This window comes from Heptranchias perlo, chromosome 21 (assembly GCF_035084215.1).
Source record: "Heptranchias perlo isolate sHepPer1 chromosome 21, sHepPer1.hap1, whole genome shotgun sequence".
Taxonomy (NCBI): domain Eukaryota; kingdom Metazoa; phylum Chordata; class Chondrichthyes; order Hexanchiformes; family Hexanchidae; genus Heptranchias; species Heptranchias perlo.
This window is the reverse complement of record NC_090345.1, coordinates 16,344,428-16,367,893: the sequence shown is the minus strand read 5'-3', so window position 1 is coordinate 16,367,893 and position 23,466 is coordinate 16,344,428. Positions and strand designations below refer to the sequence as shown.

The following is a 23,466-nucleotide window of genomic DNA, read 5'->3' as shown; positions in this document are numbered from 1 at the left end:
AGAAACTAAAACAATAGGAGGAAGTAACATTTGTCAGAGTTAATTATATGCTTGCAAACTGCAATTTACAATTACTTTTAAACCTTGTGAAATCTTGACTAATCTGATTGTTGACACATTTGGATGTTACTGAATTAGACAAAATTATGTCCATTGGTACAAAGTTTATTTAGTGCAAATCGAAGTGCATATCTGGAAAAAAAATGAAAACAAAACAAAGGAGGGATGCAAATGTTATTTTGCTTAAAAATTTCAAATGTTTCTATAGATTTAAATAGTTAAGAATTTTAGCAATAGCTTGGAAGAATTCATAGTATCATTCAGATATTATAATGGATTGCAATTACATTTATTAGGAATCTGATAAAAGCTTGATATTATAAAAATAGCTGGCACCCAACCCTGTACTGAATTGATGCAGCCAAGACTAAAGTGGCTAAATCCAGTGTCACCACCTTGCACCTTAGCACTGTAGGTGTGTAAAGGTCCTGAGGGATTGGGCTGTAGGAAGATAAGTTGTGGCTCCTCCCACCCCAGGGAAGTTAAGTACATGAGGCAAAAGTCAGAATGTTCATGGCTTAAAGGAGGATAGAGGTGGATGGATGAAAGGTAAAGTGCTGCTGCAGTTGCTGACTTGAACCATTGCTACCAGTTATTATTATATGAACTCTGTTCTATATAAATAACTATTGGGAATTTGTCGGGAAGAAATTGAACACCCTGTTACCTGGAGTTTCTGTGGCCTTCATATTTGTTATCAACTGAAAGAAAACAACTCAGGACTCCAATTACTTAATTCCAATGATGAACTTGCTCTGCTGCACCAGTGTGAGATTTCCAGTTCCCCCATTCATCGTGGAGACTGATAATTAATTCTATGTATGTAGTTCTACAAAATTATGTCTGGTGGATACTCATTTGAGGCTGCCTGACTTAAGATTATTATTCTATCACTTTTTCAACAGATTTCATACTTTCAAAAGGAAGAGAAATGCATTACAAGTTTGTAATAAAAATAAATTGTAATAACTGTTGTGTTACCCTGTTAGTATGATTAACTTTCTTAAGGTGAACACCCTTCTTAATTCTCTCCATCATTTCATCAACTGCTTGTTTCTTCAGGTCGTCTAAAGGGTCTCCTGTAGGAAAATTTACCTCATGGATTTGAAAAGTAATAACTCGGAAAACAAATTACTCACACATACAGCTGGTGTGTACCTTTATCATATACTGCACACACTTTTGTAAACATTGTGCTTCACGCTTGTGTAGGCTTAAAACTACAGTAGTGTTTTTTATAACTCACTAGTTTTGCACACGAGTTGCTGAATGAAGTCATTTAAATATCTGCAACGACTTCCTTATTTTAAAGAAAAAAATGCAAGAAAGATAGGCATACTAGGGCTGATTTTTTTCAAATTGCTCTAAAAGCATGTAATAGAATACCAATGTATCCCTGTGATTTTTATTTACAGCTGCAATTTGCCTGTGGCGTTGTACGCAACCAGCTGATGAATATAAATTTTTTCTTGTATATAAGATGGTCATGGAGCTGGGGGACTTCAGAACCTCACTTCACAGTGCTGCCCAGAGCCTACAACTACATTGTGACAGTTAACATAGCAAAATTGAATAGGAAAGGTGAGACCAAAGGAAGCGAACTTAACCCACTTGTTTACAAAGCAAAGGATGGTCGTAATGTAGTTCGAATACAGTATAATTGGAACAGCAGCAGCAGCATCACACCTGGGGCTCGATTTTGAAAGGGCGGTGGGGATGGCAGTAGGGTGGGTGTCAATGGGCGCGTGGGTAACCCAACTACGAAAATCTTATCATTTCCCATGCGATCGCAAGTTAATTGGTGGTCCTTTACGTGGCTTCCGGGTTTGCCGTCCGAAAGCTGCTCAGTGGGTGGACTGTGCACCCGCATAACAGGCCGTCAGCTGGAGTGGTTCTATTTAAAGGGCCATTGCTCCAATGGCTTTTGCTGCAGCAAACACCAAGAACACATAATATGGAGCAGCACTAGGGCAAGGCTGCTCCAAGGTTCAACGATGCTCACTGCAGCAGCTACTGGAAGGGGTGAGGAGGAGGAGGGAAGTGTCTTACCGCGCAGACGGAAGGGAGTGTCCTGCCTCTGCCACCAAGAAGGCCTGGCTCGAGGTGGCAGAGGAGGTCCCCAGCAGCAGCAACATCTCCCACACTTGGGTCCAGTGCAGGAAGCGCTTCAATGACCTAACTAGGTCAGCAAAAGTGAGTACACTTATTGATTCTCCTGCATTTCATGTTCCACATCACCGCCAACCACCCCCCCACCACCCCAACTCATTCTGCACTGCCAAGACTACTCCATCACATCACTCTTCACACCCACTTCAGGCTCATCCTCAACTTACCTGCATTACCTCAGCACTTCCTCACCTCCCCATTAGTCACTCCACCACTACCAATCACCCCAATCCTCATCCAATGTGATGTCTCTGTCGCATTCTCACCCTCTGATGCATCTATTTCACGGTCAGCTTCACCCAAAGCAATGCAATCATCGGTTGGCCACTTCACCATCACTCACTCACACGTCTGTACTTTCTCCCCTTCTAGGAGAAGAGAGCACAAAATGCATGCGTGAGGGCGAGGACTGGAGGGAGGCCACAACAAATAGTGGTCCTCACAGATGCAGGGCAGGAGGCGCTGGAGATCAGCCACATCCTCGAGTGCCTGTCCATCGGGGACGGCAAGACTGGCACCCCACAAATGTCTGGTGACACAACTTTAACATTCATCACACACAACATGAATTGATCTTAACAATGATTGGCATGTTGAACACCTCAGTATGCTCATCACAACATGACACATCTGTGATGATGCTTAATATTGCCTTCTGTTCTCTTAGAGGCCCTCCAACGACCACAGTGATGGGAGAGGGCGATTCCTCAGAGGAGCTCCAGGCCTCTGAGGGCGCACCATCACATCTTAACGAGCCATCCACCAGCACAAAGATGCCTGAGATAGTTTCGCTGAATATATTTAAGAAGGAGCTAGATAGATTTCTACACACAAAAGGCATCAAGGGGTATGGGGAGAGAGCAGGAATATGTTATTGAGATAGAGGATCAGCCATGATCATATTGAATGGCAGAGCAGGCTCGAAGGGCCGAATGGCCTACTCCTGCTCCTATTTTCTATGTTTCTATGTAAGTGCGGGAATGTCTGCGATGGAAAGAAGGCTAGCCTCCGTTGAGCTTCAAGCACGGCTCACAAATAAATCCATTCAGGCCCTGACAACGGCCGCTTGGACTCAGGGTGAACAACATTCTGCTGCCTTAAACAGGCTGATAGATACTTTAGAAGTGGCCTTACAAGGCATCACGCAATTCCTCCAAACTGTTGTCTAGCAGGGTGGTAGGAATAATGTGGGCCTAGCCCAGAGAGGGATGATGGCGAAAGGAAACATGGAAGTGGAGATGCCACTCAAAGCACTCCCACGTCTCACCCATTGCCCCCCTCTGAACCAGTACCCGCAATGCTGCCTCCTCTCCAGGTGGCCGAGTCAGCACCTGCGCAGGTGCAGGTGGAGCAGTTTTTGGAGGGGCCCTCACAGGCTCCAAAACGCAGAGGGCATAGGCTGAAAGCATCTAAGCAGTCAGGGCATTAACATGAGCAACCTGCCACTACCTCTGCTGCAGCCACAGGGGATGCACCACGTAGAAGTGGTAGGAAGAGAAAGGCTAAGGTTTTGTGATCACGAAGGGTATGCACCAGGGTGTCTGACAGACTGTCATGTTTTTCATTTATATTTGGTTTTTGTTATATTCACGTTGAATGTTATCATTCTCATCACTACTGCCATGTCTTGCCCATTCTTGACTGGCTTTTGTGATTGCGCCCTTTCATGAGCTTCACCATGAACGGCGACACTTGATGCCACCCATTGGGTCGCTTTACAGTGGGTGTATAAGTAGTTGCAGGATTGTTTTGTGCGGGGGGGGTGGCAGAGCTGGTGTTGGCGCTGGTCTTTGCAGGTGGTGAGAGGACTGGACTCTTCACACTGTCTGATGTTAGGAGAACCGTTCACATATCAGTGACTCCCTGGCCACACAAGCAGCCAGGTGAGCCACTGTTCTGACCATGGGTTCGTCGTCCTCCTCCTCCTCTGCCTCCTCAATGTGGATGGCAGATGTGGATGGGGTCTCCTTAAGAGGCACCCCTCTCTGTTGTGCCATGTTGTGCAGGACACAACACACAACTATAATGCGTCCCACTCAGTCTGGTGCGTATTGAAGCGCTCCCCCAGAACGATCAAGGCACCTAAATCGCATCTTGAGCAGCCCTATAGCATGCTCAATTGTAGACTTGGTGGCGATGTGGCTGCCATTGAATCGATGCTATTGCTTGGGAATGGGGTTCCTTAGAGGTGTCACGAGCAACGTGTGCAGGGGGTATCCCTTGTCCACGAGGAGCCTGCCCTTAAGGGTGTTCGGTGCGTGGAAGCGGCCTGGGATGTTGGATTCCCTCAGAATGAAGGAATCATGGCAGATGCCAGGGAATCTGGCACACACATGAAGGAATCTTTTGTGGTGGTCACAAACGAGCTGAACGTTGATGGAGTGATAACCCTTTCTGTTGATGAACAGTCCTGGCTCATGTGGCAGTGCTCGTATTGCTATATGGGTGCAATCGATTGCACCCTGTACCCATGGGAAGCCAGCCACAGAATGGAATCCCACTGCCCTCTCCATCTGAGGTCGTCCATGGGAAAGTTGACGTAATGCAAGGCACTGCGAAACAAGCCGTCGGTGACCTACCTTATGCACTTGTGTGCAGACGACTGAGAGACCCCGGCGATGTCACCGGTGGCACCCTGGAATGATCCGGAAGCGAAGAAGTTGAGGGGAGTGGTGACTTTAATAGCAACGGGCAATGAAATGCCACCAGGCCCAGCCAGGAGCAGCTCGGCATGAAGGAGGCTGCAGATGTCTTCGACCACCTGGCGACTCACTCTAAGCCTCCGTATGCACTGCTTCTCAGAGAGGTCCAGGAAGCTGAGCCTCGGTCTGTAGACCCTCTGGCGAGAGTAGTGCCTCCTGCGATGCCACTCCCTCTGTTGTTGCCCTCTTTGCTCTTGTGCAGGTACCTGTGGTGCAGCACTGTGTTGTGGAACTCCAAGTGGCAAAAGTGCACGCCATGCCTGGTGAGGATGGTGATGATGCTCGTCCTTCGATGAACTGGTGAATGCAACCATGGCGCCCCCCCATCCTGATGGTGTCAGTTTGAGGGGGTCCGAAAAGTTGGTAAATATGTGTCAACAGAAGAATTCTGAGTGTAAACCAAGAATAGTCAGTCTGAACAAAAAGATCTCCCTGCCAAAAGTTTGTCTGAGACACCTGAGTGCCCTCCGGCAATAACTTACCTTTTATCTGTCAAACAGGCATTTAAATGTCCAACTGGCTGCTGCCTGAAGCACGTCTCCTTGAACATGGAGTGTTTCCCACAGCACTGGAAATATGCTGTGGTTGAATTAAAATCGCACTCCTGCCTCAATCTCCACAAAATTAACGACTCAATAAGTGGTTTAACTATCGTCCCGCCGGCAACTTCCGGATTCGTGAAGTGTGCGCACACAGGGGCATCTGTGGCCATCCAGAAGTCAGTGGGTTAGAGCCGGCTTCTGAACCTGCTCAGGATTTTCGCCATTTTCGCAGCCCCCCCGCCCCCAATGCACCCGCAATTTGATTTTAAAATTGAGCCCTGGTGTTTGTTAGCTTGTATGAAGGAACATCACAAGTACAGTTCTTTATAAAAACATGGGGCCAGTTCAGCTGCAAACAGATAACAGAGGTGTACTAACCAACTCAACTATTAATCAACATTTTAAGAATTGTAAACAATTTTACCACACCAAGTTATAGTCCAGCAATTTTATTTTAAATTCACAAGCTTTCGGAGGCTACCTCCTTCGTCAGGTGAACGATGTGAAAATGAAATCTTCGAGATGAAATCGCATTTATAATTCACAGAACAATGCTTGGTGAGTACTCACCAAGCATTGTTCTGTGAATTATAAATGTGATTTCATCTCGAGGATTTCATTTTCACATCGTTCACCTGACGAAGGAGGTAGCCTCCGAAAGCTTGTGAATTTAAAATAAAATTGCTGGACTATAACTTGGTGTGGTAAAATTGTTTACAATTGTCAACCCCAGTCCATCACCGGCATCTCCACATCATGACTAACATTTTAAGAAATTAAGGTTCCACATTTTGAGATCCAAGTTATATTTTAATCAATATTTAACTTATTGTTAAAACCATAATTAACCATACGCAATTGCAATGCTTTAGATACTGTTAATCACCTGATTCCTCAGAAAGGAGGATTCCAGCCCCAGACAAATTGGATGCTTTCTGTCTTTTACAAATGATCATCATAAGATTTCTGTTGAAATAGAAATTAATTTTTAAAAACCCTCCATTCAGATGCCGACACAAGTTAATATACAAAATGTGCAACACCTAACTTCTCTGATCCAGATCACAGATCATGAAGTGATGATCATGCTAATGATTCAGGCGAATTCTGCCATCATACGCTCCCTGTGGGGAAGCCACACTCACAGGAAGTGCAGAGTGGAGAAAGGGCAACCACATGGTAGGTGATTCTTCAACTGGCATTCTCTGTGAGCATAGTTTGCTGCTAGGAGTGCAGCATCTCCCCCATTAGGTTTTTGGAGCCACAGTTGAAGAATCCTGCAGTCCATCTTTGAGCATCCTATTAAAAGTTGCATCATAAGTGTAATACTTGTAATGTCATACTTTTCAAACCATTTCAAGTATTTTTCTTATGGCAAAATTAACTGTATTGCAAAATGTTTGTAAAAGAATAGTAATTTCCACAAAAATGCATGCTAACCCCAAGAAAGCTGTTCTAGTGCCTAGCTCCAGACATTTACGGAGTATTTTTATGAATGCTCTGTGTCAATGGGGAACCTCTCCCACCAGTAGCACAGATTTGTAAAAGTGCCTCATAAGTGGTTAGAAAACAGTGGGCAGCGTGCACTTAAATTTTCAAAATGTGGGGCCAGCAGACGATGTCACCACAGTCAACACCAACTGAATTTCCAGTATGCGCTGTCAGCAAGCTAAGCTCTTCACCAGCAGTGCAGACTTGTAAGGTTACTGCTTTAGAGTGGATTTCTAAGCCTGGAAATTACTATAGGCGTAATACCTGGGGATCACCAAGTAGTAATATCAAGACTGCACAACAGCACACATTTCCTGACTGTTTATCGCATTGTGGCAAATTCTGTTAAGAGTAAGTGGTTTTCTGTGTGCTATTGCACTGAAGACATGCATCAGGCCGGTTTAACTTGTTATTACTGGCATAACAGGCACGCTCTTATTGTGCATATCAATTGGCCATTGCATCAAAGGCTTGCTCAAATGGAAAAGTAAACTGCTGCGCTGTCAACCTTCAAGATTCTGAACTCTCAGTAGGATTTTGGATGAACTGAAGCTTATACAGGGTTGAGTGAGGCCCCGGAGGTATTTTCCCTTCAGCGTTGCTCCTCCCTCCCCCTTGTCAAAAACTCTCACTACAATAGGTATTGCATTCAGTGCTCCCCTAGCACCGCATTTGGCTGAAGACCAGTAAGAGCAGTAAAGGGCTGCCAGGGATGTCCAGTGGAATACACAGTCTGGTGTTGCCAGTATCCATCAGATCTATCATTCCAACCACAAGTAGCTTAGGAGGATGAAGCTTTACAGGGAGGTAGTGAGGGAGCTATGCAGCCTCTCGAGGTTCTCGTGATCATGTTACAACCTTACAATACATATAATTGATTCCCTTTGCATCAAATTAACTTTACTGTATAGTGTTAATGTATGAAATATAGTAAATGGAATACTCTAGCATTTATTAATATATGGTTAAAATGCGGCCAAATGTTGTTGTAAGATAACCATTTTATTTTGAAACTTCAATGCTCTTAAAACCTAGCCTACTTCATGGAATTAAAGATTGGTAGCTCTATGATTCAGAACAGGAAAAAAAATGTTGTATTACTTGAGAGGATTTGAAGAAGGTGATGGTGGTGGAGGCAGAGGAGGTGGTGGTGGCGGCAGTGGTGTTGAGTTTTCTGCTTGTTGGATGCGCTTCTGCAGTTCATCAACTGTAACAGAAGTACCAGAGCTTAATTCCTATGTTACTAGTACTTGCAAGTCATAGCAAATAATAACAACATTTCCGTATTTGTTAAAGAGGTATGCCAATTAGATTTGAGTCACTGAAAGGAATACCTTTTGAAGTTTCCAAAATAATTATCCTCTCCTGCTTCACTCTGAGCTTATCTTCCTCAGCCACATCTGCTCGCTTCCCAAAACCACTTTCTTCCAATCATTCACCATTGCCTGTCACCACCCCATCTCTCCCCTTGTTGAAATCTTTGTCCATTCCCTTACCACTTCAACACTTGACTGCTCCAGTATTTTCCTAATCAATATCCCTACTTTGACCCTGCATAAGCATCCTCTCATCCAAAATGTTGCAGGTCGCAACTTTCCCTGCACCTAGTGCCACAGTCCCATCACCTATGTCCTCAAGCTTGCCCCGGCAAGTCAATTTCAAAATTCTTGTCCTCATTTTCAAATCATGGTTTGCCCCATTCTACATGCAAGATCTCATTCTGTTCTCTGCCCCCGCACACATGCTCTGAACCTTTAACATAGTACTCTCCACTCCACAATTGATGGTCATTCATTCATCCACTATGCTCCAGCCCCTCCCCCCCGGAGCTATTTATCCTCCAGCTCGCCACCTCCTTTCCTGCTTTCAAAACCGTCCTCTTTGTCTATAACTTTGGTTCCCAATCCTAGCTTCTCCATTTTTTTCCTGTTCCTCATGCCCATGTTCACTGAATCCCTCTCCTCCTTATTGTAAAGTGCTCTAAGATGCATTTCTGAACGTGAGGAAAGCAATATAAATCAAGTTGTTGTTGTATAATATATAAAAGCAGATACGTTGGCACAGTATTCAAAAAGCTGAAAGTGCTTCAAACATTGTTGGCGGAGCCGTCCATATTGTTATGCTGAAAAAATGATTTTGCAAATAATTTTGAGAAGTCAAAGTGCAATCCAGCACAAAGTTAAAAGGTATTATTCCTAATCTATATTACATTGCAGTGCAGAATACTTACTGGTGTGTTTCAGATCTTTCACTTGCTGCTCAGAATTTTGACATTTAAGTTCTAGTTCTTTTTTGTCTTCTTCGAAAAAGTCAAGCTGCTTCATCAGTGAGGCTACTTCTTTCTTAAGGGTAGAATTTGTTAGTTCTTCCTCCATCTCCTTTAGCTGACAGCACAAGAAGGAAAGGCTTACATTGGATTTGTACATGTGTGCTACGTTAGCTGTGCCTTGTAATCATCTTTAATTTTTCTCACTATGTTTCCTATTGTTTCATAATAATATTACCTGCAATTTAACTATCGCCTGTTTTCCACTGAAGCACTTTAATGCATTGTGTCTTCACATCTATTCATTTTTATGTTTAATATTAGTAAGTTAACTATTCGCAAATTAACTCGTCAATGCAAATAACTGTGCATAAATAAAATGAGTGTCCTTGAACATAACTTTCATTTAATACACAGAAAAGCACGGAATAAAATTTGTGTTGCCTGAAGCTCAAGCATCTGCAAGTATAGTCTAGTGGATACGTCAGTGGAGTAGTAATCCAGAGGCTTGGACTAATAATCTTCAAGTGAGTTCAAATCCTACCATGGCAGTTTGAGAATTTGAATTCTGTTTAAATAATTTGGAACTATAAAAACTAGCAACAGTAAAAGTGACCATAAAACTGTTGAATTGTTGTAAAAACCCATTTAGCTCACTAATGTCCTTTAGGGAAGGAAACCTGCTGTCCTTATCTGGTCTGGCCTATATGTGACTCCAGTCCCACACCAACATGGTTGACTCTGAAGTGGCTAGCAAGGAAGGCCCACACCACCTTCTCAAGGGCAACCAGGAATGAGCAACAAATGTCAGCCTTACCAATAACACCTACATCCCAAAAATGAATGAAACATTTGCATTATAGGGACATATATTTCTTATATGATTAATCTCAGAAGATGTGCTATGGGCATCTTACCTTTTTCTCATGCAGAATTCTCTCCTCCTCTATAGTCTCTGTCACAATAGCCAGGTCATCAAGTGCTTTCATGAGCTGCTCATTAGGCACCATCTTCTGACACAGAATCTGACTTTGTCTTTTAAGTTTCTTTTGTTCCACAAGCATCTGCAATAAAGACAGATAATTTTAAAATCCAATCAAATTTCTGACCAAATCCATTATTACTATTTTAGTTTTCAACATGACTAGTCCACTGGTGATCTTGTTGCCTATGTTATGCACCTTTGCAAGTTTGTTCCTGAACACTTTGGTGAATCGTTTTCATTATCTTGGACATCTCCAAAGCTAATAACTGGGAATGGCATCATGCACTCAATAAGTCATAAGGCCTCTCACCAATGCTGTGCTCGTGATTATCTAGTTTCTTCTCAAATCACACTAGTTGTACTCTAGATTAAGGCTCATTTACCAAGTCTTTTTCCATTAATTTAGGATGTTCCTAAAAACTCTGCATTCTCTCCCCACTCTGTCCTTTTTCCATATCAATGATTTCCTCCACTCAACATCCAGCTCCATCTACTCTCTTGCTGATGATTCCACTCTACATTCAACACATTCCTCGATATTGCATGCATTCAGTGATCATCTTGATCTCCCCTATACCATTGAATGGGGCAATCAAAATCTAGTTTCAATTCTTCATAAAAACAGGAGTAGGCCATTCAGCCCTTCTCTCATTGAGTAAAACCCGTGAAAAAGCACCGGGTTGCCCAGGTTTATTACAATTATCATTACTGGCTCGACCTTTAGCCTTTCTTCACCTATCAACAGTCAAGCCAAATTCATATGTATGCTATTTTAGCAAAGTCATTAACCTGGGTTATTGGTTATTCCGTGCTCCTAACAACCAAAAGCCTCAATTTCATGAGGCAACGGTCCTTGTTACCATTTTACAATTGCCTCCAGCTGCACCCTGTTGTGCTACAAAAAAGTAAATCTCAAACCTATAAAAGGCAAAATACTCTGGCTAAAGTTGTTCAGACTTCCTGTTAGTCCAACTATATGGTGATTAATCAGACCATAAGTGATCAGTGAGTCCTGGCAGTCTGGCTCATGAAACCCAGGCAATTGCTACATCCTACACTTTTATTTCTTACTCGTTGGTTCGTTCTGATTTTTAATTTTATGAGCCAGTAGATTTGGAAAGGGTTGTTCTTAGTGCAGTTGTCACACTGGCGGATACATTCTAAATCACAACACTGGCGGATACATTCTAAATCACAACACTGGCGGATACATTCTAAATCACAACACTGGCGGATACATTCTAAATCACAACACTGGCGGATACATTCTAAATCACAACACTGGCGGATACATTCTAAATCACAACACTGGCGGATACATTCTAAATCACAACACTGGCGGATACATTCTAAATCACAACACTGGCGGATACATTCTAAATCACAACACTGGCGGATACATTCTAAATCACAACACTGGCGGATACATTCTAAATCACAGCACTGGCGGATACATTCTAAATCACAGCACTGGCGGATACATTCTAAATCACAGCACTGGCGGATACATTCTAAATCACAACACTGGCGGATACATTCTAAATCACAGCACTGGCGGATACATTCTAAATCACAGCACTGGCGGATACATTCTAAATCACAGCACTGGCGGATACATTCTAAATCACAACACTGGCGGATACATTCTAAATCACAACACTGGCGGATACATTCTAAATCACAACACTGGCGGATACATTCTAAATCACAACACTGGCGGATACATTCTAAATCACAGCACTGGCGGATACATTCTAAATCACAACACTGGCGGATACATTCTAAATCACAACACTGGTGGATACATTCTAAATCACAACACTGGCGGATACATTCTAAATCACAGCACTGGCGGATACATTCTAAATCACAACTAATGGTAGCCAGCGATAGATGCAAATTCATGGGAACACTGATTTAAGCATTATATGTGGCCTGTAAGGCTCCATGGTATGCACTTAAATGGCCTACCAAGACAAAGAGCTTCGATACTCCAAGAAAATGGTTGGAGGGCTGGAATATACTTGGGAACAGATTATCTTTCTGGCATCACAAGCAGGAAATTGTACATGGAAAGGTTCAAAAGGTAAGAAAATGACAAAGAATTCTAAATTAAATGGGAAATCATTATTTTATCCCTGTGTCCTTATCTGATGATCACATCATAGAAAATGTTATTAACCAGATTAGTTAATCTAATTTTAATGGTAATGTTTTATCTATGCACCTGGGAAGAGGAGAATGCGAGTCAACATGATACTGGATCATTTATTTAGCAATCTTTCAAAGGAGTGAATTTTCAATTGTATACAATTTGCTATCAATTCTGGGATTGTACTACTTTTTTTGTAGACATGAAAGGGTCTGAAACTGTTGTGATACACTGCAGTTAAAAAAAATGGTTGTTGGTTTTCATACCTGATGGGCAAAGGATTCTGCCTCCTTTCGGAGATCCTTCTCCAACTCCAGGCTTTGTTCCAGGCCCTCATATTCCTCCAGGGCCAAAATGGAAACTTAGAAAAACACAAATATTTGTCATTTCCTAATAGATTGTATTATAATGGTTCAGCATTTCATTTTGAAGCAAAAATAATTTTCTCTATTAGTGAATCTGAGAAAACTGATTCCTAACTTTCAAATGATACAGGGACTGGTTTTTATACACACAAATACACAGATACAATAAATATGTGTGTAACATGTGTCTTCTAAACCTAAGTGAAAACTAAAGGAGTATCAGTATTATTTGTGTTACTGAATACCACTAATAGATTATTAAAAGTTGCATGTATACATTAATTAGAATTCAATCTATATTACTAGTACTTTTGTTTTTTTAAAAAAAATCCTGTCTAAATTATATCCTCTTTCATACGAAAAACAGAAAAAAATCTTTAAAGTGTCTCTGTGGCTGAAGCATTTCAGCACGACTCTACAGAAGATTACGAGTTTGAGTTCCCAGCTTTAAAAAGAAGTATGAGAAAGGGCCACATTCTTATCCATAAATAATTAAATTATTTGCTTTAGTTTAGCAAGTTTTGCTGGTTCTCATTCACATCACTAGATGGAGCAACAGATTTCTTTTTCATGGAGGTGGGGGTATGGGTGGAGGCATTGAGTGGGCATTGTCCAGCTCCCTCACTTGAACTGAATCTATCATCTACACTGGTCATGGAGAAGTCTGCTGATAAGACTATTCCATCCTCTCAGTTAAAGAACAATATATGTTCTCTAAAACAACCTGTCAAGAGAGAAATCGGGAAGGAACACTATTGGATTCCAGATCTATCTCTGTTTCTTCTTTGATTCCATTCATGCACAGCTGCAAATGAAGGATAATCACCTGCAGCTTTTATCATAACATTTTATCTTTTCAATACAATAGCAAAAAAAAAATTGGAAGTTTGCTGCGGTTTCTTTTTTTTTAAAATGTAACATAATGCAGTAATTACGTTAATCAAAAAAAAAAGAGGAAGACATTTAACTCTTAAACTGTCAGCAGGTTTAAGGAAACTCAACTTCCTGGGCCAACTTATGTGGTAAGTTTTCAGCTCTCATACTATTACTAAAAATAATCTAATATTCCATGAATAAAGCCACTAAGTTATTATTTAAGGCATTGCTATGACAATACTAACCCTAAAGTACTAAGTCAATACATAATTTGACGAAAAATAAAACATTCAAACATTTTACCTTTTCTTGCCCTGTTGTCCCCTTTTCCTTTTATTCATTGGGTGTCATTTTTCTTACTTTACATTAACTTCAATTTTACTCTTTTCTACATGCTATATCCTATTTTAAGTTTAAAATCATTCACTTATTTTCTTCTGCCTCCATTTGGAGAGATTTTTAAAAATAATTTTCACTGGTTATAAAACTATCTTTGTATTCAGTAAGAACCCAGGTTCCATGATCACATCACAAATTCAACCAGCTCAGTCTTTGTCATGAAAATTGTTTCAAAACTGGGAAGTGCTTGCTGTGGACACAATTTTCATGCAGCTCTTGGAATCAAACAGCAGCCACGAGTAGCATTATAAGAATTAATTGTGATGCAAAAACAAAATCGCAATACTTTGAGGCAAAGCCTATTCAAAACTTGCATAACTTTGGCCCATGTAGATTTCCATGAATGGAAAATCTTAGAATGGGTACCAAAACTATGCATAAAACAGCCACTTTGTTTAAATAGCAAGAGATTACATTTCAGCATGGTCATTAAGTTACAATTTAGATTTGTTTACTTGCTCTACCAATTTATATATACGCTCCAATTTCAATTTTCAGTAAAACTGTAGTTACTATTTGATTACTGTGAATCGACATTAGTTTTCTATAGATTTCTCTCTCCCCCAAAATAATTAGGACATCTGAAGTACTCACCACACTTCAGCTGGTCTGTGCTGAAGGAAGCCAATTTGTTTGTTATTGCAATCATGTTAAGTCTGGTGATTTATTACAGGTTAGTTCTGGACCAACTTATCAAACTTTATGAATTATTAGTTACTCCTCTAACAAGTATTATAGTTAAAAGGGCAATGGTAGGTTTTCCACTTTCCTTTACCATGCAAGTCATACCAGTACCACAGAGATTTAGGGAAGCAATATGCTGTATACCCATATTTACAGTTTAAGTGCACACAAATGAGTGACACTTTTTCAACCTTTAAAAGGAGAACAATGCATCAGGGCAACTGAAATAGGAGAGGATTTTGCTTCTGTAATCACCCAGTATAATAAAATGAGGTAAACAGTTGTCAAATCCACATATGTGAAACTGTTTGAAGGAAACTGATAGTAAAACGTTGACTGGTAAAATATTAGGTATATGAGTTATGCTGGCAGAGATAGGTATTTAAAAACAACAATGGACATCTAGTAATGATTACAAGCCTAAGTTTCATCAAAGGGTTCAGTTGATTGTCAAGCAAAGCACAAATGACCTTTTTTGTTAACTATCTGAACACTGAGAAAAAAATACATTGCTGAAATCACGTCTGTGCATTTAAAAAAATAATATAGATACATTGTGGAGGTCGGAAGAATGCTTTATTCCTTTGTGGTGTTTTTTATGCCAAATGATCTTGAGTCAGACACCAGAGCCAAGGTGATCTGTATAATTGATTGAGAATGATGTCAACAATGAAAGATTAGCGATTAGGTAACAGTCACAGCAAGTTTACCCACCGATAATCCACAGTTGATTATTACAAAATAATTGTCAGTACATACAGGATTGAACTGAATTCACTGATTTTTATCTAGTGTCGCTATTGCCAAGACGCAAGTACTTTACAACATCATTTAGCAAGTATAATTACATTTTGTACAGAAAACTATTAGTTGTTATATGTCTACTTTAACAATCATTGTTCTAGTTGGATAGATTTATCAGCAAAAAGAAGTAAAACCTTTGTTGTACTTGGCTAGAGCTTGATTTTGCTTATCAACTTCAGCAGCCAGATCAATATTTCTCTGTTCTTTCTTTTGTAGCTAGAAATGATAATAAAAATAAATTCTATTATATTAAATATGAGCATCACTTAAGTAATAGGACTTACTTAAATCCACTTAATTAAAGCATATTTGGTAATTTTATTAAAATATTAACCAGTGTTTTTCAAAGAGAATTCAAGGATGAACATTATCTGTTCTATGTCCCATGTAGATATTTAGGAACATAGGAGTAGGCCATTCAGCACCTCGAGTTTGTTCCGCCATTCAATCAGATCATCTGTATGTCATAGAATCATAGAATCATAGAAGTTTACAACATGGAAACAGGCCCTTCGGCCCAACATGTCCATGTCGCCCAGTTTATACCACTAAGCTAGTCCCAATTGCCTGCACTTGGCCCATATCCCTTTATACCCATCTTACCCATGTAACTGTCCAAATGCTTTTTAAAAGACAAAATTGTACCCGCCTCTACTACTGCCTCTGGCAGCTCGTTCCAGACACTCACCACCCTTTGAGTGAAAAAATTGCCCCTCTGGACCCTTTTGTATCTCTCCCCTCTCACCTTAAATCTATGTCCCCTCGTTATAGACTCCCCTACCTTTGGGAAAAGATTTTGACTATCTACCTTATCTATGCCCCTCATTATTTTATAGACTTCTATAAGATCACCCCTAAACCTCCTACTCTCCAGGGAAAAAAGTCCCAGTCTGTCTAACCTCTCCCTGTAAGTCAAACCATCAAGTCCCGGCAGCATCCTAGTAAATCTTTTCTGCACTCTTTCTAGTTTAATAATATCCTTTCTATAATAGGGTGACCAGAACTGTACACAGTATTCCAAGTGTGGCCTTACTAATGTCTTGTACAACTTCAACAAGACATCCCAACTCCTGTATTCAATGTTCTGACCAATGAAACCAAGCAAGCTGAATGCCTTCTTCACCACCCTATCCACCTGTGACTCCACTTTCAAGGAGCTATGAACCTGTACTCCGAGATCTCTTTGTTCTATAACTCTCCCCAACGCCCTACCATTAACGGCGTAGGTCCTGGCCCGATTCGATCTCCCAAAATGCATCACCTCACATTGATCTAAATTAAACTCCATCTGCCATTCATCGGCCCACTGGCCCAATTTATCAAGATCCCGTTGCAATCCCAGATAACCTTCTTCACTGTCCACGATGCCACCAATCTTGGTGTCATCTGCAAACTTACTAACCATGCCTCCTAAATTCTCATCCAAATCATTAATATAAATAACAAATAACAGTGGACCCAGCACCGATCCCTGAGGCACACCGCTGGTCACAGGCCTCCAATTTGAAAAACAACCCTCTACAACCACCCTCTGTCTTCTGTCGTCAAGCCAATGTTGTATCCAATTGGCTACCTCACCTTGGATCCCGTGAGATTTAACCTTACGTAACAACCTACCATGCGGTACCTTGTCAAAGGCTTTGCTAAAGTCCATGTAGACCACGTCTACTGCACAGCCCTCATCTATCTTCTTGGTTACCCCTTCAAAAAACTCAATCAAATTCGTGAGACATGATTTTCCTCTCACAAAACCATGCTGACTGTTCCTAATCAGTCCCTGCCTCTCCAAATGCCCGTCGATCCTGTCTCTCAGAATACCCTCTAACAACTTACCCACTACAGATGTCAGGCTCACCGGTCTGTAGTTCCCAGGCTTTTCCCTGCCGCCCTTCTTAAACAAAGGCACAACATTTGCGACCCTCCAATCTTCAGGCACCTCACCTGTAGCGGTGGATGATTCAAATATCTCTGTCAACTCCATTTACCCACCTTTGTTCCATATCCCACCTTGATACCCTTAACTAACAAAAATCTATTAATCTCAGTCTTGAACATTGCAATTGACCCAGCATCTACAGCCTTTTGGGGAAGAGAGTTCCATATTTCCGCTACTCTTTGTGTGAAAAAGTGCTTCCTGATTTCACACCTAAATTGTCTAGCTCTAATTTTAAGATTGCATTCCCTTGTTCTGGATTCCCCCACCAGAGGAAATTGTTTCTCTGTATCAAATCCCTTTACCATTTTAAACTCCTCAAGGGAATACAGGCCAAGTTTGTGTAATCTGCCCTCATAATTTAACCTTTAAGCCTCAGTATCATTCTAGTGAATCTGTGCTGTAACCACTCCAAGGCCAATATATCCTTCCTGAAGTGTGGTGCCCAAAACTAAACCCCGTACTCCAGATGGGATCTGACCAAGGCTCTGTATAACTGAAGCATAACTTCATCTCCTTTGTATTCCAGCCCCCTCGAGATAAATGAAAAAATTCCATTAGCCTCTATGATTACTTTTTGTACCTGTGCACTAGCTTTTAGTGATTTGTGTACGTTGACACACAAATCCCTTTGTTCCCCCACAGTTCCTAGTCACTTATAGAATCATACAAGTTTACAACATGGAAACAGGCCCTTCGGCCCAACATGTCCATGTCGCCCAGTTTATACCACTAAGCTAGTCCCAATTGCCTGCACTTGGCCCATATCCCTCTATACCCATCTTACCCATGTAACTGTCCAAATGCTTTTTAAAAGACAAAATTGTACCCGCCTCTACTACTGCCTCTGGCAGCTCGTTCCAGACACTCACCACCCTTTGAGTGAAAAAATTGCCCCTCTGGACCCTTTTGTATCTCTCCCCTCTCACCTTAAATCTATGTCCCCTCGTTATAGACTCCCCTACCTTTGGGAAAAGATTTTGACTATCTACCTTATCTATGCCCCTCATTATTTTATAGACTTCTATAAGATCACCCCTAAACCTCCTACTCTCCAGGGAAAAAAGTCTCAGTCTATCCAACCTCTCCCTATAAGTCAAACCATCAAGTCCCGGTAGCATCCTAGTAAATCTTTTCTGCACTCTTTCTAGTTTAATAATATCCTTTCTATAATAGGGTGACCAGAACTGTACACAGTATTCCAAGTGTGGCCTTACTAATGTCTTGTACAACTTCAACAAGACATCACAACTCCTGTATTCAATGTTCTGACCAATGAAACCAAGCATGCTGAATGTCTTCTTCACCACCCTATCCACCTGTGATTCCACTTTCAAGGAGCTATGAACCTGTACTCCTAGATCTCTTTGTTCTATAACTCTCCCCAACGCCCTACCATTAACGGAGTAGGTCCTGACCCGATTCGATCTACCAAAATGCATCACCTCACATTGATCTAAATTAAACTCCATCTGCCATTCATCGGCCCACTGGCCCAATTTATCAAGATCCCGTTGCAATCCTAAATAACCTTCTTCACTGTCCACAATGCCACCAATCTTGGTGTCATCTGCAAACTTACTAACCATGCCTCCTAAATTCTCCTGAACACTTGCCATGTCTTTCTTGGATCTAAAATGATGACCACACATTTCCTTGATTTTTTTTAAATGCAGACACACACTTAACTAACTTCTCCATGTATTACAGATTCACAGTCAATTTATTTATTTTTTAAAAACTCACCATATACTAGTCTGCTGAAACATTAACCTATCTTTATCTTTCAGGTGCTGACTGACCTGCCCTTTTATAGCCAACATTTTCCGTTTTTATTTTACTACAATACTTGCTTACTTTGAGCAGATTACTACTTTTGTTGCTCTTTTCATTACTCTTTTCTACCCATATTTCTTCGGCCATTTTCCCTCCTGCTGTTTTACCCACCTTTTTGATGGTTATCATCTGATCAATGAGGCCAGCACTCTATCTAGCTTAAATAGTCTGCCTTTAAGAAACATTCAATATCCTCTTAGCTCTGTCTCTTGTTCATCTTCTGTTCACAGCCATGTTCCTGAGATGTCAATAACATCAATATTTTCACTAGCTATGTATATCTCAAACTCATTTTAAAGACACAAAGCTGAATTTATGGCAGGATTGCAATATTAACAAGAGGAAACCACATTCAGAAAAAAACTGAAGAGAATGCATCAAAATATTATGAAAGACTTGATGTTACAGAATCCTTCACAGTCAAAATATGCAAATGATGACATTTAGTACTTTTTATTGTCGGATCAAAAGAATAGATTCTTCTATTAATCTAACCACATTTTTGTCTGCAGACAATTACACTGACATCTATTTCTGTCATGCTATTGATACACTAAATTGGTAAATGCTACCGTATTTGCATGAAGGACTTGCATTTATATAGCACCTTTCACAACCTCAGGACATCCTGAAGAGCTTTACTGCCAATTAAATACTTTTGAAGTATAGTCACTGTTGTAATGTAGAGAAATGCAAATGCCAATTTGCACACAGCAAGGTCCCAACAAAGAGCAATGAGATACATGACCAGATAATCTGTTTTTAGTGATGTTCGTTGAGGGATAAATATTGGCCAGAGCACTGGAAGAATTCCCCTGCTCTTCATCGAAAAATGCCATAGGATCTTTCACGTCCACCTGAGAGGGCAGATGGGGCCTTGGTTTAACGAAAGACTGCACTTCCGACAGTGCAGCACTCCCTCAGTGCTGCACTGAAGTGTCAGCTTAGATTATGTGCTCAAGTCTCTGGAGTGGGGTTTGAACCCATGACTTTCTGATTGAGGCAAGAGTGCTACCACTTAACTGTGGCTAACACTAGTCAGCTAATAAAATCCAGAATAAAATCCACTAATCAAATTAAGAACACAATTATTTCAAGTATCTTTCATTATTTGACAATAAAAATTCTTCTTTTGCATCCGATACTTACTTTATCAGTCAAGTCTTCCCAATGACCTCTCAGATTTTCCAAATGAAAAGATAGCTGCTTCTTCCCTTCCAGTGTTGATGTCAGTTTGTCTCGAAGCTCTGTGTTTCAGAAGTATTTTAGGTCACATAAATGGCAGCTTTCTTTTCTCATTTTATAATTTTTTGGTGAACCTTTGCACTTGTCAGGATGAGGGATCTCAGTACAGAGGAATGGAACAGTGTTAGCATTGCACATTTACAGGTTGGGTATATGTGGGTCAGATCCAGAGTACAATTCTATTGAATGGCTTTAACCCAAACCAAGAGCACTACTTACTTCACCATGGTAAATTTAATTATTCCTGCACCAGTTGTTTTTGAAAATAAAGAGTACATCACACATACCAGTTAGAGATTAGTAACTATTCAGTAATGTGGAACTGGAACAGTCAAGTTACATCACCAGCTCCATATTGCTGTTTGGCCACAGAAAATGGGGCTTTGTGCTCTGTGCAGCAGCATCCAAATTCTGATTTAATTTTGTTAATAAAGGGCTCACTGCTTAACATTAAAGCGATTTAAAAACAAAGTTTTAAATTATCTTAATGGAACTCCTGGAAACTTTTTAAGACTATATTAGTTGCAGTTATACAGCAGCAAATGAGAAGCCAATGTAATGTGAGAATAAGTCCCTGAAGTGGTCTCAGATAATTGATCTAGATTCATTTTAGTTTTCACAAATGAAGTATAGCATGCAGCTTATGTTGATACAAAGATGAAAAACTAAACACCATTAAGATATAAACTATGATCACAAATATATAAAATACTTTCCAAGAACTAAGACAATATTAAAACATAGGGTCACTAATTTTTAAAATTTCAAGAGAGTGCATGGGTGGATTTCGGATTTCTCTATTTTTAATAAAACACCACTTTCTTTACAATACCTCACCTTGGATTTGCTGTTGGCATTCAACAGAGGAACATCTGCCATCTTTGTCTAATGGTATATTTGTCACATCAGCTGCTGAATCTTCATCCAAAGATAGCTCTTCAGATATAGTCTCTATTCCCAGTTTAGCCATACACAACATGCTGATTCTTTTAAGAGACTTGTTGTCTTTGTTCAACTGAAAAAGTGAGAATTTTTGCAAAAGTGAACACAATTTTACAAAACACTGATCTTCAAAGTAATTTTCCTCCCAAAGATACTTTTTTTCTAAGTGTAGAATGAATTCATTCTGTGAAAGGATCAATATTCAGCTTAAAGTTTTCATGCATTACTATCAGATCTCCTATGGTGTTGCTCAGGAAACAGGAATGAACCAGAAAATTATATGCCATTAGTCTTATTTCAGTTGTTGATAAACTATTTGATTCCATAATGCGGTATGAAATCATGAAACACTTGGAGAAACATAAATTAATCAGGATCAGTCAGCACTGATTTCTAAAAATATACTTGACCAATCTTATAGAATTCTTTCAAGAAAATAAAAGAGGATAGATAAAGAAAATGCAGTGGTTTATAGAATATAGCATTGTTTTTTTAAATTGCTGGTTTCTCAGTTTAGTACTGGGAAACCAGTGAAGGAGAAGAAGCTCACCAGGAGCCTGGGATAGGGAAACCGTGCCTGGGTTGGGAGGAGGAGTTAGAGGCGAGCATATGGAATTGGAATTACATACATAAAATATACACATCTGTAACCTCCTACAGCACTTCAAATTCCTCCACCCAAACTCTCCATTCCTCGGATATCCCCTGCACACGTGGCTTATGACACCTCTGAGGAACCCCATTACCGAGCCACAGCGTCGGTATAATGACAGCCACATTGCTACCAGGTCTACAATTGAGCAGGCTATAGGGCTGCTCAAGATGCGCTTCAGGTGCCTTGATCGTTCCGGGGGAGCACTCCAATACACGCCATTCAGAGTGGGACGAATTATAGTTGTCTGCTGTGCCCTGCATAACATGGCACTACAGAGAGGGGTGCCGCTGGAGGAGGCCCCATGCACACCCGCCACCCACATTGAGGACGACAATGAGGAGGAGGAGGAGGAGAAGGAAGAGGAGGAGGAGGAAGAGGGAGAGGGAGAGGAGGAGGAACGACCCATGCGCCGAACACCGGCTCACCTGCGTGCTCGTCAGGCCAGGGAGGCACTCATATGCCAACGGTTCTCCTAACATCACACTGTGTGAGGCGTTCACATGTCATAACGTGCACAGATGAGGGTCCGTACAGGCTCCCTCCACAGAAGAGTGGTGCCTGTACACCTGCACCCACTGTATTATGCCCAATGGGTGGGACGGGGTGGTCGTCGTCATGATGAGGCGCATGGAAGGGACATATTGCACAAGCCGCAGAATTATGGACAAGAGGTGGCAGCATTGGTGAGAAAAAGTGAGTTTATTTTGTGGTGACATTCAAAGAGTGGAAATTAAAAAAAAACAAATACACGGAACTTTAGGCTTTCGTTTTCGGGACCCCCTACGTGGTGCTACCCCTGTGGCTCCAGCAGAGGTGGTGGCAGGTTGCTCCTGTTCGTGCCCTGACCAGGTAGATGCTTTGGGCCGACGCCCCCTGGGTTTCGGTGCCCGTGAGGGCACCTCCACAGACTGCTCCTCCTGCACCTGTGCAGGGGCAGACTCGGCCACCTGGAGAGGATGGTTGAGAGGGGGGCAACGGGTGAGACGTGGGGGCGCCTTGAGTAGCATCCACACTTCCATTTCCCCGTTCACCATCTTCCCTCTCATGGCCAAGGCCCACGTCACCCCTTCCACCCTGCTGGACGGCAGTTTGGATGACGTGGGTGAGACCTTGCAAGGCCACCTCCAATGTATCTGTCAACCTGTTGATGGCGGCAGAATGTTGCTCACCCTGAATCCGAACAGCCGTTGTGAGGGCCTGGATGGACTCATTGGTGAGCTGTGCGTGACGCTCGAGGGAGGCTAGCCTGTCCTCCACCGCAGACGTTCCCACACCTACCCGTGACACTATCTCAGAGATGCCTTCACATCCCTGCGACACTATCTCGGCAATACCCTCCTGCACCTGTGCCACCATTCCC

The 23,466-nt window shown here is 41.4% G+C and overlaps 1 protein-coding gene across 1 annotated transcript in view; it reads right to left on the bottom strand.

The window, feature by feature from the left end:
- The window catches only part of shtn1 (shootin 1), a 69,896-nt gene that overhangs the window by 27,847 nt on the left and 18,583 nt on the right, over window positions 1-23,466 (bottom strand). The window contains exons 3-11 of the mRNA XM_068002146.1: window positions 21,347-21,524; window positions 20,414-20,511; window positions 15,630-15,711; window positions 12,634-12,728; window positions 10,148-10,294; window positions 9,195-9,348; window positions 8,066-8,171; window positions 6,360-6,439; window positions 1,042-1,139 (exon numbers count right to left, since the gene is read on the bottom strand). Of these exons, the coding sequence (XP_067858247.1) occupies window positions 1,042-1,139; window positions 6,360-6,439; window positions 8,066-8,171; window positions 9,195-9,348; window positions 10,148-10,294; window positions 12,634-12,728; window positions 15,630-15,711; window positions 20,414-20,511; window positions 21,347-21,524 (1,038 nt within the window). The remainder of the gene's footprint in view (window positions 1-1,041; window positions 1,140-6,359; window positions 6,440-8,065; window positions 8,172-9,194; window positions 9,349-10,147; window positions 10,295-12,633; window positions 12,729-15,629; window positions 15,712-20,413; window positions 20,512-21,346; window positions 21,525-23,466) is intronic.